At 44.5% G+C, this 18,263-nt stretch overlaps 1 protein-coding gene across 13 annotated transcripts in view; it reads right to left on the bottom strand.

The window, feature by feature from the left end:
* tns1b (tensin 1b) overlaps positions 1–18,263 on the bottom strand; it is a 173,932-nt gene that overhangs the window by 149,686 nt on the left and 5,983 nt on the right. For 6 of the 13 annotated variants that reach the window (XM_030427836.1, XM_030427835.1, XM_030427830.1 and 3 more), the window contains exon 1: positions 1,622–2,057. The exons of 2 other annotated variants lie outside the window; for them this stretch is intronic. In XM_030427836.1, the coding sequence (XP_030283696.1) occupies positions 1,622–1,723 (102 nt within the window). In that variant the 5' untranslated portion in view covers positions 1,724–2,057. Of the gene's footprint in view, positions 1–1,621; positions 2,059–8,001; positions 8,146–18,263 lie in introns of those variants that run through there. 5 more of the 13 variants (XM_030427823.1, XM_030427827.1, XM_030427834.1 and 2 more) reach the window with 3 other exon arrangements.

The raw sequence follows: 18,263 nt of genomic DNA on the forward strand, positions 1-18,263 counted from the left end.
CGCCGGGCGTCGTGCTAATATTAATTTTATTTCCACCGTCATTTGGCAGACGCAGATGGAAACGTCGGGACATTTGAGGATGGGGTTGGGGGATCCAAACGTTTCATGCATCCTGTGTCAGGGGGCCGTGATCCACGAGGTCCATATTTGTTAACACGCTGATGTGTAGAATGCTACAAAGATGGGTTGAAGTTATAATTCAGAATGAGACACAAGAGTTTTGATTTTTGCAAAATAAAGACTAAAGAAGAAGATTAAGAATGAGGAATAGAGAAGGAGTTGAAAGTCTTGAGCTGTGTTTTGAGCTAACGTCAGCATGCTAACGCGCTAATAATGAAAACGTCCTGGGTTTATAACTTAATACCTGTAAAAATGAAGTACTGGACACTTCTTCACCAGATTCTGATCAGATGGTGGCGCTAGAGGTAAAGTTAAGGGATCACAAAAGTTATTACGGTTCACCCGAAGAATTTGCAACGAGTTTATTTTTGATAGAAGTCGCAGCCGCGTGAAGATGCACAGAGCAGATCGAGCCAGACAGGAAGTCACACAGTACAGCGGCATAGAGCATCCAGCCAATTTTCAAAATAAAACACCCTGTGCAGAATCTAATAACATAAACACACTTAAAACAGACACTGAACTAAACGATTTAACTAAGTAGCTGATTCCCAAATAGTAGAACCTAAAAAAAAATTTTAAAAAATCAAGGAAGAGTTTCAAAATGTAACTTCCTGTAGGAAGAGAGTTGACGGTCGAGTCTCATCTCCGGGTGCTTTGGGTTGGCAGTTTGGGTCAAACACCAACCCAGCGTGTCTGTGTTTGACGACCTTGTGGTGAGACTCAACACTCAACTGTCTTTCCCGAGGAAGTTACATTTTGTTGCTTTCAGATATTTCAGATGATAGCTAAGTCTTTCACAGCCGGACCGATCCAAAATCTTGGCGCCTCTGCAAGATAACAGAGGGGATTTTTTTACTTTTTGCATGTGGGGAGCCATGGCATTTAAATACATAAATCCCCACAAAACAAAAGGTAACAAAAGCTGGTTTGACTATATCAGTACTGTTGGTGACCAGGTTGGAGTAACTTGCAATTTTAGCTGTGCAGCTTTGAGGATGTTTTTGCATTTTTCTGCAGAGGAAGGGAGTTACGGTAACACGTAGATGGTGAATTAAATAGTCGGTCAATGGCGGGTTTATCCAGTACCAACAGTAGCTTTGACCTGTTGGTGACAATCGATGACAAGTCACTGAATCACCAGCGTCAGTGAGATTCATCTTCTGGGGACAATGAATGTCTGTAAAAACCTTCTTAGCAATCCCTCCGATAGTCGTTAAGATATTTGAGTCTGGATCGACCAACAGACGGACCTCCCATCCCACTTGATGACTCTGCCGTCTCTACAGCCACACAGCTGCCGTGATAAGACTACTGTTATTCATCTCCACCAACCCAGAGAGGACGCAGCACTAATCCGAGCAATACGCAAGAAAATCTGCCTCTGAAGTTAAAAAAATACAGGTGCATGAATCCTAAACTGAGAAAACTGAAAAAACAAACACAGCTCCCATAAGAAAATCTCCTTTAATTCATATGACATCTAAAATATGAACTCTACCTTGTTTTGGCTTTTCCTCTGCTTCCGAAACGGGAAGATGCAGTAGAAGAAATATTTAGCCCAACTGAAGACTGTGGCGAAACACCAGCCTAGTCCGCCCATCCTCTCCTGAAAACCTCCTCACGTCCTCCACCGGATAATTGCTGCCGCTCCTCTCTCCTCGTCTCCCCTCCCTCTCTAGTCTGTCCTTCAAAAAACCAGAGTCCAGATGTACAAAGACCCGGGCAGCTAGTCCTGGAAGAAAATCCCGAGAATCCTGCTGATCTCATCCAACGAATAAGACATTTTCCTTTCGGTTTTCGGCGACTACAAGTTCCCCCTTAAACTGAGGTTGAAGCGTTTCCTAAATGCATCCCTCCACCACTACAGCATCTCTCTCCATCCCTCCTGCCTCTCCTCTCTCTGTCTGTGGATGCTGCAGGTTCTTCCATTCAAAGCGTGAGGAGTTATAAGACAGAAGTGGGCGGAGGTGGGGTGTGTCGGGCAGAGCCGTCTGGTTAAGAAGGAGGCACTTATAGTGATGGGAAAAGGAGGAGGGGGGGGATCTGCAATTTAATGTAGAAAAAAGGGGGGGGGATGGATGGAGCAGCGACGGAGCAATGAATATAAGACGTGTTGAATCGAGTCACAGTTAAATCTCAGCGATTAAAACGGAGCTGTAAATACTAGTTAGGATACAGGAGACTAAGAATATGTCACAGAAAAAGGCTGGATGGATTGAAAAGTGAAGGCGTGTGGGGAGATGAGTGGTGTGTTTGTAGCTGTCAGGGGGCCCTGATGAAGACTGTCAGCCTCAGACCAATCATACATATGGCCTGATGGTGCCTCTGAGCCTGGACACGAGCCAGCAACCGAGCCGCTTGTTTATTTTACCTTATTAGATAAAGTGCACGGTGCATAAACGAGTTGTTCTGACTGTATGGAAAACTACCGCAGAGCAGGACGGGGCTTTAAAAAAAAAAAGGCTGAAAGCTCAGAAACACAAAAGGGGAAATCAGTTCAGTTATTAAATAAGAGAAGAGAGTTCTGCCGATAAAGTCGAGAGAATCAGAACCAGAACACGTGGCGCTGTGTTCTGGCAGCTGTCACATTAACCGAGCATCCTCCCAGAACAATAAGGAGTCGCCTGGTTCCAGATCATGTCGCTGCACAGGAAGCTGCCTTCTCTGTTTCCCTTCAGGGAAATGAGAGAGCGAAGCCTCGGACGGTATTTCGGTGAAATCGCTGTCAGACGGGCCTGACGCTGGATTCGGGTGCATTCTTCCTGTTTTTGTTTTTTATTCTGTGCTCAGGCTTTTTCCAGATTCAAAACATTGTTGTAAAATATTAGAAAAATGACCAATCCAACTGTTTCCTGCTGCTGCTACGATGCAGAGCTGCAATGCAATGCAAAAAACTCAAATCAATGCAATGCAAAAAACTCAAATTAATAATGTGTTCACATATACCACTGTACATTGTACCTCTGTGCCACTTTTTTCATAGAAACAAATGGGTTTCCTTTGGATTTTGCCAGTTTAACAATGTTTTGTTTGAGCAGACGACCCTTGAACATAAATCATCAGATCAACCGCACATGCTGGGTGGTCGAGGAGGATGGAGTCCGCACCGTCACACCAGAATCTGATGTTAGCATCCAGTTTTGTTGCAACAAAAGCACCGATGAAGGTTAGTGGAAGATATTTTCAGTCACAAAATGTAGGATTCACTTTGGTTAAAGTTAAAGGAGACCGGGATTTTGGTTATATGTCAATAAAAATACCAGTTCATGAAACAACGACATGCATGCTTAATTTTAAGTAATTTCAGCAATTTAAAAAGAAGAGATTAGTAATTTCCATGGAGTTTAATCGATTTTTTTTTATCTCTCTCTACAGCTCTCCGTTAAACCTGTGAGGCGGTGAAGGTTGTAGTTAGCAAGTTAGCTACCTCTTTTGCCAACCTGACAAATAAGTCAACAATGTGCATTTGTATCATTAACTCCTGTCTTTAGGTGGAACACTTTATTTTGTAAAATCTGAACATGCCTCAAAAATCTACCTCCACGCTGCAGGTGATAGCAGAGCACTCCCACAACAACAACAAGAACAAAATACTGAGAGATGTACGGCAGTTAAACAATCTTCTGTGTTCATCTCGCAGGCCCGTCGGCGAAGGTGAAAGCTTGGTAATTTGTTTTTTTTTTTCCGGCGCGGCCTCACCACTCCGCTTCGTTCCAGCTCGAGCAGATTACACAATCCTGGCAGAGCGACAGAGAAGTTTCAGCGCGGGGGGACAACATCATGCGCACTTCCTGCCTCTCTGCAGCACGAAACAATGGGGCTGGTTTCACGTATCAGTCTGGCAACGCCGGGTCTGTTGTCCGCTCGAGGAAACCAGACGAGAGGTTGGCGAGTTAAGGGTCATTGTTGCCGAGAGAATGAGAGGAGGAGTGGCCGGTCGTGGCTTTAACGGGGGGGGGGGGGGGGGCTGACAGATGTTTGGGTCACAGCTGGTGGGATCTAATTTGATATCACACGTTAACCCGCCCAGGAGTTATATCACCCAATTTGTCGAAAAACATTAGATCTGACATTTCTGTGGTGTAATAAAATAACGTAAGTGGAGGTAAACTTGACTTTTGTCCCTCCGTCAGACGTCTTGCATGCAGACTCGGTGCCACACTGCAGACTCTGATGAAACTCTGCACCTGATCCCACATTTCAGATGTATTTCAGCACAGTGCCAAGCCTTAGCTGAACCTCAGTGACATCATGCAGCCGCTTTTTAACACTCTGTATGCGCACGGCGGCTGCGAGACTCCATTATTCTCATAATATAAACCAGAGAGCCGGTCCGGAGTCTGGTGGCTGTCGCTGCTGCAGAGAGGGCAGAGCTCATTCAAAAGGAAGTTAGCTAATAGCCAATAATAACATTTGCATTGGAGTCTCATTTTTTTCTGGCTTTTCACGTTACGGCCCCCCAACAAAGTGGCTGTGATTGATGCAGCAATTATCCCCTGGCCCTCCCTCTATTGATCCAAGGCGCCTGTTTTTTTTTTTGTGGGGGGGCGGGATCAGGAGCTTGGAGAACGTGGCGGAGAGCCACGGGGAATTAAGTGAAAGCTCATTTCATCTTCGAACACAGTGAAGAGATTTGCTCCATCCTAATACGGCAGATGGAACGGGTTTTGGCGAATTGGCAAATCGTGGCAAATTTAGGGCGGGACGGGTGACAAAAAAATCGGAGCGCGGTAATACATCCTGGTTTAAGAAAGGCCGTTAACCCAAAGCCTCCCAGAAGGAGGGACAAAGACCGGCGGAGCCTCCCGGGCACAGGCTCAAATCTCAGCGACTGTATGTGAATGATACTGTAACTCCACCCTGTGATGATGCTGTCTGGTGAGACGCGATAAAGAATATTCAGAATATGATGCCATGCAGTGGAAATCTGTGCTGTTTTTCCTAAACCAGAATTTATTTGGTGCCCAATCTCATTTCCAACTTCCAGAACAGAATCGCTGTGCAGCAGGGACGCGGTCCAAACGGGTCGCCGCCCTGAGACCCCCGAACGTCATCAGTTATAATCGATGGCGGCCAGATGTTTTTCTCCTGCCCCACTAGTCCGCACTGATGTTAGAGGAGGGGTCAGAAATGTGACGTAATGAAGTATTTCTCAGGTATCTGTACTTTACTTGAGTATTTCTACATTTTACTTTGATATAACTCATTTTAACCCAAATATATGTCCTTTTTGTCTCCTCTCACACTTTGTTGTTGCTTTACCAACTCAAAATTTGTCTATTTGACGTCCTGGGAATGAGACTCAACCACCAATTATCTTTGTGGTGTGTTCAGGAACAGCTGGGACAAAATCCTACTGATTCTACCTTTAACTTTAGTAGTCTTTGAGTTATATTAATATCTTTTTTTCAAGAACAACCAAAATGTGGAACTGTCAGGCACAAATCAGCAATAATGATGTAACGCTAGCTAGCTAGCTAATTAGCTACATTTCCCGCTACCCCTTTATCCCAACAGGAATCAGGTAATGGGGATAGGGCAAAGTGGTCGGGGTATATAAGTGAAGATAAGGGAGGTAGAAGTGCTCGACACCACTTTTAAAAGATTTAAAAGCGAGATAGAGAAAGATGTTTGACAAAAGGAGAGCAAAAAGCTGCTCAGAATGTAAAATAACTACGTGAATATTGCTTATTTGCTCAAATTTTGTAATAACTGTGAGACGAAAAAAACAAAAAGACACCAGTATTCTGACATCACTGCAGATATCAAGTGGATTTCCTGTATTTTCATGATGCAAATGGCCTTTATGGAACCAACAAATCAAAAAAGCATGAGAAGTGTTTTTTTAAAAAAAGGGGTTCATTCTTCGTAGGAGAGTAAATGATAAAATCCAGAGGGCAGAGTGAGCTATCTAACCTTTAATTATTAATCTACAGACGCAGCAGGCCGAACACAAAGTACCCACAGTGACCACTTCACCTTTTCGGGCAGCAATTATCAAACGGCCCCTTTCGAACACCAAAGGGCCTTCGAGCAATCATCGGCTGCCTCATAAAAGCCCGGACGGGGCAGAAATGAACAGGATGTGGGCCAACGTGATGAAAAGGGGATGAAGGTCCCGTCAGAGCGTTGAGCTGGATCACTCCGTCGTCACTTAGTTAAAAAACCTGCAGGAACACCCATTAAGTAGACATAACATCTCCACTATATGTCCATTATATCAAAGCTTATAAACACTTTAACGGGAGGCTTTGTCGTGTAAATTATCTCCTCGTGAAGTCCTTCAGTAGGTGAATTTAAAGAAGAAGCCGCTAAAAGGTTAAATGAAGGTTAATTAAAGACGCCTGGTGGTCTCAGGGCGGAAGACTCAATGACAGACGTGGGCCGAGCTCGGCTGAAGAGAGGACGGCCCGCTGTAAAACAGCCATCAGCGTGAAAGTTATTGGCCGTAAAGTAATTAGCAGCCCAGACGCCTTCCAGAGTGACACTTCAGCATCAGAGGACGGGACAAAAAGAGACTTACGGGCAGAAATGGACACAGCAGCAGACTGTCTGCATCTCCTCCGAGGGTCAAAACACAGACGATACACAACACCAGGCACAAAGTGGTTATGTCATCGAATAAAACACGACACAAACAACGGCTTTAAATAAAAGACGCCATGAAGAGCATTTCATCGGCGCTAAGTGGAGAGGACGGATCAGAAACACAGACTGAGACGATCTCACAGTGTCCGTGTTCGTCTTTCAGGTCAACATGAGCACAACGCCTCCCAGCCAAGAAAGAAAAACAACAGGCTTCATGGAAGAACCGTTCGTGTGACGTGATTAAATCTTCGACGGTGCATACGAGTGATTTCACAGAATTTGTGGCATTCACTAGTTTTCTCGTACCGTCTTTAATCGTCCCCTCTGTACCGACAGAACAGTCTTTCTTTCATCACTGAGAAAAAACACGTTTGACTTCAGAATAACACCTCGACGCTGTTAAATAACTTCCTTGCTGCATTATATTTTCTAACAGCGTCCTCCAGTACGACTTCTGACGCCGCTAAACTTGTTCTCTAAATGCGAGCTGGTTTCCGACAGCAGGACTTGATGCTCTGCGGTGTGAAACTGGTCTTTTTACTCTTTGGGCAACATTTTTCTGACTTGAACTTTACCACGAGCAGAGCAGGCGGCCTGAAGCAAGTATATTCAACATTTCATATCATATCATCACTGTACACGTTCCTCAAACTTGCAGTCGTTATTCTTGATGTTTTACAGGTTTTGAGACCAAAGACGAGCTCCACCTCTCACACAACATCTCCATCCTCTGAAATAAAGCCTGTGAAATCACTCTATGAGCTCATATAGACTCTGTGTGAACACATCAAATCAACAGAATAATAACTTATAAACATTTGAAGCTTCGCTGCTTTACAGTCCTGCAGTGGAGCCTCCAGGATTTGTGGAAAGCAGGTTTAAAACATTAACACCTGCTGCATTTTCATCCACTTTCCTTATCTTGTTTTATCATTTATAACTTTTATTACTTGCAAATGTTGAAAGCTGAACAGATTCAGATTCAACAGAGACTTTTCGATAAGTCGATTCAATACTGGGTTCAGTTTCTGTAATAGAAAAACGCCCTAAACCTAAAAGTCGGCTTTCGTAGCTCCGTGACATGAACAGAAAAACAGCTTACATCCTCAGACAATGTTAAGAAGTAACGTTACGTGTAGTAACACGAAGAAAAGCTGCATGTTAATAACCTCGAAACAGGCAAAACCACCTGAGAGCTCCTCTGACTCCGCTGTGGGTGGACTGACCTGGAGACGGGAGCAACTCTTTGACCACCCGCGGTTAAACATGACATGTTGCAACAGCACTCACCAGCCAGAGGGACATCGCCGGGCTCTCTTTGAACACACCTGGGGCGGTAATTCCCTTTTCACGGATCCGCGGCTCTCTCCGACACCGAGCGGGCTTTTCTGGGATTAACAGGACTCTGTTATTGTCCCCTCAAAAGGTGGGTGCACTGACCAAAAGAGAGCCTCGCAGTCTGGCCCCTTATCCTGACACACTTCCTGAGCTGCATTGTTAGCAAGGAGAGAGGAAACACACACACACACACACACACACACAGACACACACTATGGAAAGCCAGTGTCAGGAGATCAGAACATGGAAAGTGAGAACACCAGGAGCTGTTGTTTGCTCTCTGAGATTTCTCTGTTTCTTGTACTTCAGCCAAGGTGAGTGTTGAAGCCACACACAGAGATGAGATGCTTTTTACGACCATCGAGTTCTGGTTCTCCGTTTGGGGAGTTTCGAGACCGAATAAGCGCAGAAGAGGAGCTTTAAGTTCAGCCGACGCAACGTCCCCTTCCTCTTTAAAAGAAGGTAAATGACTCCATACAGCGGAGGAGTGGAGGAGCTGGAGGATGAGGTGAAGAGGTCGCCCCTTTGCAACCATCTAACTCCAAACCAAACGTTCCTCTCTATTGTTTTTTTTTTTCTTAAACAGACACTTAATGGAGGCCAGCTCAGACCCGACAGATTCATTGCCACTCGTCCATGAGCGTGGAGAGGACTTAGGAAGCAGAGCGTGCAGGGTGAGAAACAGGAGAAGCGTCGGACGGACATTAACGTCCCTCCAGTTTACTCTTCTCCTCCCGACTCGACTTTTACAAGCTTTTGAAGAAAGAGGAGATATTTACTCTGCCGGAGATGAAACCCGGCGGCAGCCTGCCCGCCTCAGACTGTTAGCTGAACGTACACACACGTTTAAACGTTCCCTGATCCAAGAGGCGTGATTCAGCCCTGCCACACGTGTTCCTCATTAAGTAATTATTCAAAATCCACGAGCAGAGGAGCAGAGGTGGGAAGTAACAAAGTAGAAGTACATCTTAACACAAATATCTGAACTTTCTCCTCCTAACATCTTCAAAACAGGCTCCTTACTTCAGTTTTGGTGCATTTAAGGGGAGCCGCCTTCCCAACATCGACATAAAAGATTGTAAAAGACAAAAACAGACAGAGAGGGAGGCTGGAATGTGGAGAAAAGGCGTGTTAGTGTCTCGCTAGTGTCTCTCTTTGTTGCTGCTCGGGACGCTTTAACGACCCAACATGTGTCTATGTGACGTCCTGGGAATGAGACTCAACAATCAACTGTCTCTGTGGTGCATTCAGGAGCAGCTGGGATAAATCCTACTGATTCTACCTTTGACTTTAATCGTCTTTGAATCATATTAATATAGCGTGAGCTTCAGTAAGGATATCTGACACACACACACGTCACTCCTGCCTCTGATTTCAATGATCTATGAGAGATTTTAGGATTAAAATCACGACGCATCTTGTTCCGAACACCGGTCATCCACTTCCTTGATTAGTAACAATCGTTACCGGCCAACATACGTAACGATAAACTCCAGTTTCATAAAGCTACAAAGTGTTTTGCATGAACTTAATAACTGTCTAAAGCAGCTATAAAACAAACCTCCACTGTTACAACCTGAGAATGTTTCTGTCCATACATGTGTTGCAGATAGAGGGATTCTGACTCTGTGTGTGTTGTAAAGACTGTGAAGCCCTGAGCCAAAACCATATAGGGTTCATTCTTCCTAAAGCCCTTCACAAACTCCCCCTCAGCTGGATCAAAGTCTGCGCTGTGTGCTTAGGTTTTAACATGGAAGGGGGGGGGTGTTTTACTTTCTGGCCGATTGTTATCGCTCCTCAGAGTGCTAAGCCATGAGCGAGGCCTCCGTGAGCGCCGCTGCCAAGAGGAGTGTCTGAATATCTGTGCGCTGTGTGAGTAGTCCTTCCCTGCCATGTGCTCCGGGGATCAGGACGAGGCATGGCTCTAAATTGGAAGCGCATGTTGCGTGAGCTCACACTTGTCATTTCTGATTAAACCACGTGAACGCCGAGTTACAGCCGAGTGCAGATAACTGCTGCGGGTTTTTAACAAATCCCAACGCTGACCGCCCCCTGCTGGCCTCCTCAGCACCATCACCAAAGAAAAGTCCAGAGCATGATCTGTGAACACGGTGCCTCGGATATAAAACCCCCCTCGGAGACTCTTCTTCACACGGGCGAGTCACCAGCTTAATCGCTAAATCCCTTAAACATTTATTTAGCTGCTCGCAGGCCGAGTTCAGTCGTCTCGGGGAGAAACATCGAAGCATTACTCACAAATTAGAACATCCTCTGGGAGCACATGGAGTCTACGCATTCCACATGTGCGGGGAGTGATGCAGCATGTGGGATAATGCTGGCAGATTATTAAAGATGATAGGCAAAATTACAGAGTAATCCCCGAGGATTTACGGTTTGTGTGGACACAACCCCGGGATGATGACTAATAAAGTCAGACTGAAACATCAGCGAGGGCACAAATGTTTGAACGATTGCACGAAATCTCCGAGAATCAAGAAGGCGATTAGCCGCTGATCCAGGTTTGATCGTCGCAAAGCGGCACGAACAGTATCTCCTCTGGCAGCCGAGGATCCAGAGGAGCTCACGGGCCAAACGGCATCTGCAGACCTTCTGTATGTTGAACAGATACCGGCGTAGTGAGGTTTTCTGGGAGGCATCTGTGATTTGTGCGATTTGTGCAATAAGAGAATCGCTGACAAGCTGTAGAAACTGTAATACTGAGCTCACAGCTGTTCTTGTATTGGTCACAAGTATGTACTTTATTTTTACAAGTCACATGTGTCAAAGTAACCAAGAGAGGAAGTTATCTCATGATGCAGATTTGGGGAAACATGCATGAAACCAGCTCAAGCTCTCTCTCTTTCCCACTTAAAGGTCACTCAGAGACGCAAAAGACACGATACTGATCACTTCTGTAAAGTTGGATTTGGAAGAAAAGTCTCTGCTCTCAAAGAATGTGGCCAGCGATAAACATTAAATCTTACTTAAATCACCAAAATACAACAGTACCACTGTATGAGTCCTGTCTCTGGCGTCACACAGTGTTTTTCCTGCGTGCCTCCAGGCAGCCAATCAGCAGCACTATTAGATTTCTGCACAACAAACATGCTGCATGCTCATTGGCTCAGTGACGCTCATGAGACGAACTCGTCGAAAAGAAATCCGCCGATATATCAGCACTAGAATTTTTTATTCCAGCATCAGCCACAATAATCAGCATCAGTCAGGCTCTAATAATAACAATTATAATAATAATAATAATGACGTCAGGTTGCACTGGCTCTGCTGCATACTTGCTTGATTATGATTGAATGTTACGAGTCAGCCGGCAGCCAAACAAGCTGATAAATGATCCAGTTATTGTAAAGCAGGCGCAAAAAATCTGAGTCCAATCAGCTAATGTAAGCATGACATCAGCGTTCTGCATGAACTAACGCACGGCAGCTCAAAAAAATTTCTTTTAGTTTATGATTAAGACCTGAAATTAAATGAGTTTAGGCTGTGATTAAAGTTTAGATTTAGAGGTTAATGTTAACGAGGGTCAAGGGAAGATTTTATAGATGTTAGGAAGCAAACAGTGTCTTTAAAAAGGTAGTTAGACAAAAGTGTGTGTGTGTATAAGTGGTTGTGTGTGGTAGGCGGCGGTGAGGACACCCCGCCTGTCAGCTCCAGACGAGAAACACCCACCGAACACGGGGGCCGAATGTCTTCGCGGCACCAACCGTAACCCACGGTGACGGAGAGCCTGCCCACTAGCCGGGCATTATGCAAATGTAAATCACGCTCGACTGGCCTCAAGACAGTGTGTGTGTCCGTCGGCACGGCTCCGCATTTCACCCAAACTTTATGGGTGCCAGTGGCCTTTTGTCTGCTTTAATTGAATTAACTTCTCAGAAACGGACCTTGTTACAGGAGAGCGATGGGACATTACACAGCCGTCACCGCGGCATGGGAGCTTTTAACTGTGTTGACATTGGAAACATTCAGTGCCCTCGAAGAAAAGGAGCTTCTCCTTTTGAGCGTTTTATAACTTGGTATCGTTCGCCTTTAAAGAGGAGCGACACGAACAAATCCGTCACAGCCTCGGGACATAATAGATGAGTAAATAAAGAATCGCAGTCGAAAGACTTGTTTCTGTCACTTTCTGCCATTTTCTGTCATATGTTATAATCACGTTTTCATACTTGTTCCTACGAAGAGGACTCGTTACAGGACACAGATGTTGAGGAACTTTTACGTTCTCTTTCAAAACTTTGTTTTCTTTACTTATTTGTAGAGCAAATTGAAAGTTTGTGTGGAGAGCAAATTGAAAGTTTGTGTGGAGAGCAAACTGAAAAGTTTCTGTGGAGAGCAAATTGAAAGTTTCTGTCTAGAGCAAATTGAAAGTTTCTGTGGAGAGCAAATCTAAAAAAGTTTCAGTGGAGAGCAAATTGAAAGGTTTCTGTGGAGAGCAAATTTAAAAGTTTCTGTGGAGAGCAAATTTAAAAGTTTCTGTGGAGAGCAAATTTAAAAGTTTCTGTAGAGAGCAAACTTAAAAGTTTCTGTGGAGAGCAAATTTAAAAGTTTCTGTGGAGAGCAAATTTAAAAGTTTCTGTAGAGAGCAAATTCAAAAGTTTCTGTGGAGAGCAAATTGAAAGTTTCTGTGGAGAACAAATTGAAAAGTTTCTGTGGAGAATAAATTGAAAAGTTTCTGTGGAGAATAAATTGAAAGTTTCTGTGGAGAATAAATTGAAAAGTTTCTGTGGAGAGCAAATTGAAAGTTTCTGTGGAGAGCAAATTGAAAAGAGTTTCTGTGTTCAACAAGTGCAAAAGTTTTGGGCAAGTAAGCAGAAGTTTCTTGAGGGTTTTTTTTGTTTCCAGTTACTTTAAAGGGCAAAAATATTTCCAGTCCAGAAAGAAAGGTATTATTAAAAAGGTCTTGAAACTGATTTTGCCATTCAGCGTCTTATGTTAGATCAGTGGGATTATTTCATGGGGAGTAATTCTGTGTTTTTCTCGGAGCTTCTCAGAGTTCAGCACTTCAGATCAAAACATGATGACGGTGGTCACGGTGCTTCAAATCCTCGTAATGAGTGAAGAGTTTCTTTGGAAACAAGATGATGTCATTTTTAAGAACAAAGTGAAACAATGGAAATGTGTTTGTGTGACGACGGTGCAGAACTATCCTCACCTTGTTTTTGATTTACGACACAAACCCAAGTTTAATCCATCTGATCTAAAAATATGATATAATTCATGCACATTACTGCACGATCTATCATTTTTATAGCATTGATTAGGTCACCTTTTATCTCTGTTGACTTTTGTGAATGATTAAGTGAGTAAATAACAGTTCAAAATGTAGAATGAGTAATTGGCAATGTCCCCATCTGCTGGTTAAAAAGCACGTTATCGTTAAGTCAAACTGTTGTTACAGTCATGAGCTCCACTCTGAAGCTCCTGATGCATTTCAGAAAAGCGTCTCCAGATAAAATACTGCGCTCTGTCATTGTTTTGGCTACACGCCGCAGGTCGAGAGGAGGAATGTGCTCTCTGTTTACTGGTTGTCTTCCTTTTTCTTTCATGTCTGCTTGTCCCCGGTCAACACAGCAGCGACCCGCCCAGACGCCAAGCAAACAGCGTCACGTGGGTTTTTTTGTTCCTGCAGATAAAAGAGCCGTGGAAATTCAAATGTTTGGCCACGTCTGAGATAATGTGAGGCAAACAAGTTCTCGTCGTCTTGACGTGTTTGATTTCTGTGCAGTTACGGACTTGCAGATGATCGATGGCACGGCTGGCATTTCAGATATTTGTGCACCAAGTCATTTGTCTTAGTTGAGCCAGCAGAAGTTTGTAATTTGCTGTTTGGGGGGTAAGTTATCAACTAAAGTTCACACTGAAACGTGTCAGTGATGTCGTGGTTTGTTGGGACCGGGAACACGTGTCGGGCTGGGTCCAAACTGCAGTCTAATCCGATGACGTTGGGCCTCTCATTGTCCTTTTGTGGGTTTCGGGTCTCTGTTTCATTATATCTGATACTCTAGTGGATCCGAGCAGACTCGCTACAGAACTGTGCAGTGCAGGAAAAAATCACATAGTATCACCATTCAAAGTCTGAGCTACTATTCTAACAGGTGGGCAAAAAATAAATGACCTGAAATCATCGAGTGAAATGAAAACTTTTCACTCTGTGTGTGCAGCAGACGGTGGCTCGTAGTCCATTCAAAGACGACATTGTCTGCATGACCCACTGCACATGGTAAGTGCAACCATCTATAAAGTAATGCGTGGAAGCATGGATGGAAAAATCCTGGATCGAGGTAAAGCTGACTGTAAAATGTAACTGCACTAACGTTAGCTTGTCACTCAGCTCACGCGGTCGTGTTTGATTATTCTTTTGATATGCAGATAATTGTTAAACTTATGCTAATGGTCTTGCACTTCTAGAACGCTTCTCTGATCTACTGACAGCTCGAAGTGCTTTACAAAGTCAACCGTACACTGATGGCAGAGGCTGCCATGTAAGGCGCCTCCCAGCTCATCAGGAGCAACTTCGGCTTTCAGCATCTCGCTCGAGGACACTTGGACACGCAGCCAGGGAATCAAACCGGCACTCTCTTGTTTACTGGTCGACCCGCTTTACCACCTGAGCCACCCAGTGCCAATTAGTTTAAATGGCTACTGTAATGCGATTACCGAATTTAGGAGCAGTAATGTGTCACACTAAGACAAATGTAATGTGATTACAGTAATGCATTACACCCAACATTAGACATATATACCGATCAATACACCAACAGTAAGATACTCTGGTTGTTTCTTTAGTGCAGCTCTGAGCACGAAGTTTTAAACGTGCATGTGACACAGACGACTGTACGCATCATCCTCACGGTAAACACTCACCAAGGAGAGGCGGCACTTAGTGTTGAGTGACGGCAGCAATAAAGCATCGAGCATGAAAGCCTTTCAGTCTTAACACAGGCCTCGTTTCTTACGTTCCTATATGGACTTTCCCAGACTGCATGAATAGCATATTGGATTACCTAAATTGAGGGGTTTTACCCTTTAAGCCCACTTCATTTTACATTACATTAGTCACAGAAGTTCTGAGAACATAATCTGCTACTACTTTGCCTTCTGCGTGTCTGTCTGCCTTGGCAAGTCTTCGCGGCATGACTGTGAAAATAGCCTGAATGCCTCGGCGTCATTGTGTTGTGTCGTGTCGTCAAGAGCCGTTCGCAACCGGCGCAACTCAGGTTAGAAACTTTCCTCGGGTTGTGCGAGTTATATTCTTCCTGACAAAACAGGGTGGCTAGATTACATATCGCCGCACTATCACTGTGACACCGGCTTGACCCGCGCTGTACGGCAGTCAAAGCAGAGTGTTGTGAAACGCATACCTCACCACATGTAGTTAAGTCTAATGCATCCTTTCAGAAAAAGCTCGGAAAGTAATTGTTTGCACCATTAGGACATAAGTGGTGTTAATTTAGATAAATATTTGCTGCGTAATTGATATTTAATCTCAGGAGCAAAGCATGACATCAGCGTTTTGAACACTCAAAATGTTTCACCGCTGTACTTTATCTGTCCTGAGAGGTTGGGCTCCCCTCGTCAGAGATAACAGTAATGGACCCGACAGTCTCCAGTTAGATAAAGTGCCTTAAAAACTGTATTAAATGAAACGGGTCAAGCTGTTTTTTTAATGGCTCGCGCTATCAGTTAACAGCTCCCTCCGCCGCAACACTGTTACTTATCACTCCACCGGATGACATTCCTGCGATCTCTTTGTCATTTTGTGCGATTGTCTGCCGTCTTATGTTACCGCTTGAGCTCCGCCGTGGAACAATCCCTTCAACACCTGCCATCTGCATTCTGAAGTTTACACTCCCAGATTGGTAATCACAGGAAACCAATGTAGTCGCCAAACTACATGCGTAGCCACTCGTTCGCACCAAGTCTTGGATAGTTGGTGGAAATCTTTACAGCGCCATAGCGCTAAAATTGCAACACCAGAACAAGTGTTTAGATTCTTGCAACAACCGTAATTTATATTTTTAACAGCTCGATGATGGAGCGTCGATGAGTGAGTGATTGCAATGGCATGGCTCTTTAAACTGTGCCACACACCCATCACTGATATGCTGTTTTGTGATGGTACAGTCTTGATTTAGGTCGATAAATCATAGCGAGCCGAAAGTCCGTCCCCTCCCCGTGGACCCCATGGGACCTTATTTCTGAAACACTTTGCATGGAAATAACTGGAGATCCCACTTGAATGATGTTTGTCAATCTACAAAATAATTTCCATATATACACCGCAGCTTTGCCCAGTAATTTACAGCGCTGCATGCAATGGATGGACGGCCATGAACGTATAAAAAGATAACGCTAAATCTGGAGACGGATTCTGATCACCTCGTGTTGTTTATCATTTTATCGCCTTATACACACGTGAGGGAAAAAAAAATAGAATCGGTGTATTTTCAGCTTTGGTGTGAACACAGCTTCGGGGACGCCGTAAATAAACTCCACCGCCTGTGTGTAAGATATAAATGTGCGGCGTGCCGGTGACGCTTGTGTAGGATTTCAGGCGTGTGCAACACATGCGTAGCATCGGGTCCAAGAGTGTGATTTAATTAAAGATTCCTTTAGGAGGCGACACACCCGCTCTCATTAACAGGGATCAGGACGGGAACGCGGAACATGTGCCGTTTTTTGGGGGGGGATATTGAGTTTCTACTCCCGTTCTTCTAATAATAACGGCTTGACAAACTTTCTCTCCAGAACAATCAACTGTTGTGTCCCCCCCGTGTTATCTTTAAGACACCGGAGACGTGTAAAGAGAAGAGTTACGTTTCTCCAAAAACATTAATCATGGACGCATTTCCACCAGCGTGGCGGTTAGTCATATGTTTATCCAGAGAGTCCTTTATTTTCTGCACAGCGCTGCACGTGACGGTGAGTAATCTATATGTTTATCGGACACTTTATGGTCACATTTCACGAAGCCCATTACGTTTCCCCGCCCAGTCCGGCGAGGAACCACATTCCAGTGCAAATACCTATGAAATTCCTCCACAGTGGAATGCCTAAGTGTGCAAACCTCTCCTTTTAAAAAAGCAGTGAGGGCGAACTAGCAACAATGATCTGTCTCAGCTTGTTACAAGTATTGGTGCAAAATAGAGAGGGGGTGAAAAAAAAAACCTGGGGTCTTTCTTCCTGTGTGTATTCAGGGTAAATGCAGCATGTCAAAAGGGGGGATTTATTACGTCCCCAAAGAAAAACATTCTCCCGATGATGAAAACATGATTGGGCGACCTGGGTAGCTCAGCCTAACTTCTGCTCCACTGTCACAGTAATTACCCTTGGAGCCCTGTGGCATCCGACCTTGGTGAAAAACACCCCGGGAAAAAAGACGAGCCACAAATATCAACAAAAGACGCATTTTGAGGCGAAGGGGATGCGACCTGGGAGAGCCGAGCACCCTGTCCATCACTCGGAAGTGTTGTGAATGGCTACAAAGGCCCCCAGAGTGAGACTTTGTGGGATTTGGACGTTGCCAAGAGCAAATGCCACATCGCCGTGCCAAGTATTAGGAAGAAGACAAGAAAATCCCCCCCACACGTAGAGAAATATCAACAAAACTGCAGCATAAAGGCCACATTCACGGGTGCACAAAGCCACCGAGGCTGGATGGTGGAGAGGCTAACAGAGTGTATTATGTTGCCTCAAGGTCTGAGGCTGAGGTGGAAGTTAGGCCTCCGCTTTACATTCCAAGAAAAGGGGCACACAACCGTGACTCTGGGGGGAAAATACAGTTGCCCCGCGCCTTAATCTATCATCCTGACTGTCATTCTATCCACTGTGCATTGCCAAGTGAATTAAAGACACTTTAAGAAGCTCAACGAACGCCTTTTGTATCCCATTATCTTCCCTTTCCACAAGGCTTTGTGGGCAGCGTTACGCATCACCGAGTCAGTAATGTCTTGAAAAGGCTGTTTGGAAAAGAAATATCCGCTCATCTGATTCACACATCCTGTGACCAGCGAAAGCATTCAAAGTAAAAAAGGCGTCGACTTCCCAAAAATGGATAAAAAGGCTCAAATTATCGGACAATTCCATGCAAGTGCTTGGCTCGAGATGAAGAATGTCTTCTCGGTTGAATTTTCATTCCAACTGTTGGGACTTGTGTGTCATTATCCGAAGCTCGTGTGTCAACAAAATGTCTGATG

The sequence above is a fragment of the Sparus aurata genome, chromosome 9, assembly GCF_900880675.1.
Source record: "Sparus aurata chromosome 9, fSpaAur1.1, whole genome shotgun sequence".
Taxonomy (NCBI): Eukaryota; Metazoa; Chordata; class Actinopteri; order Spariformes; family Sparidae; genus Sparus; species Sparus aurata.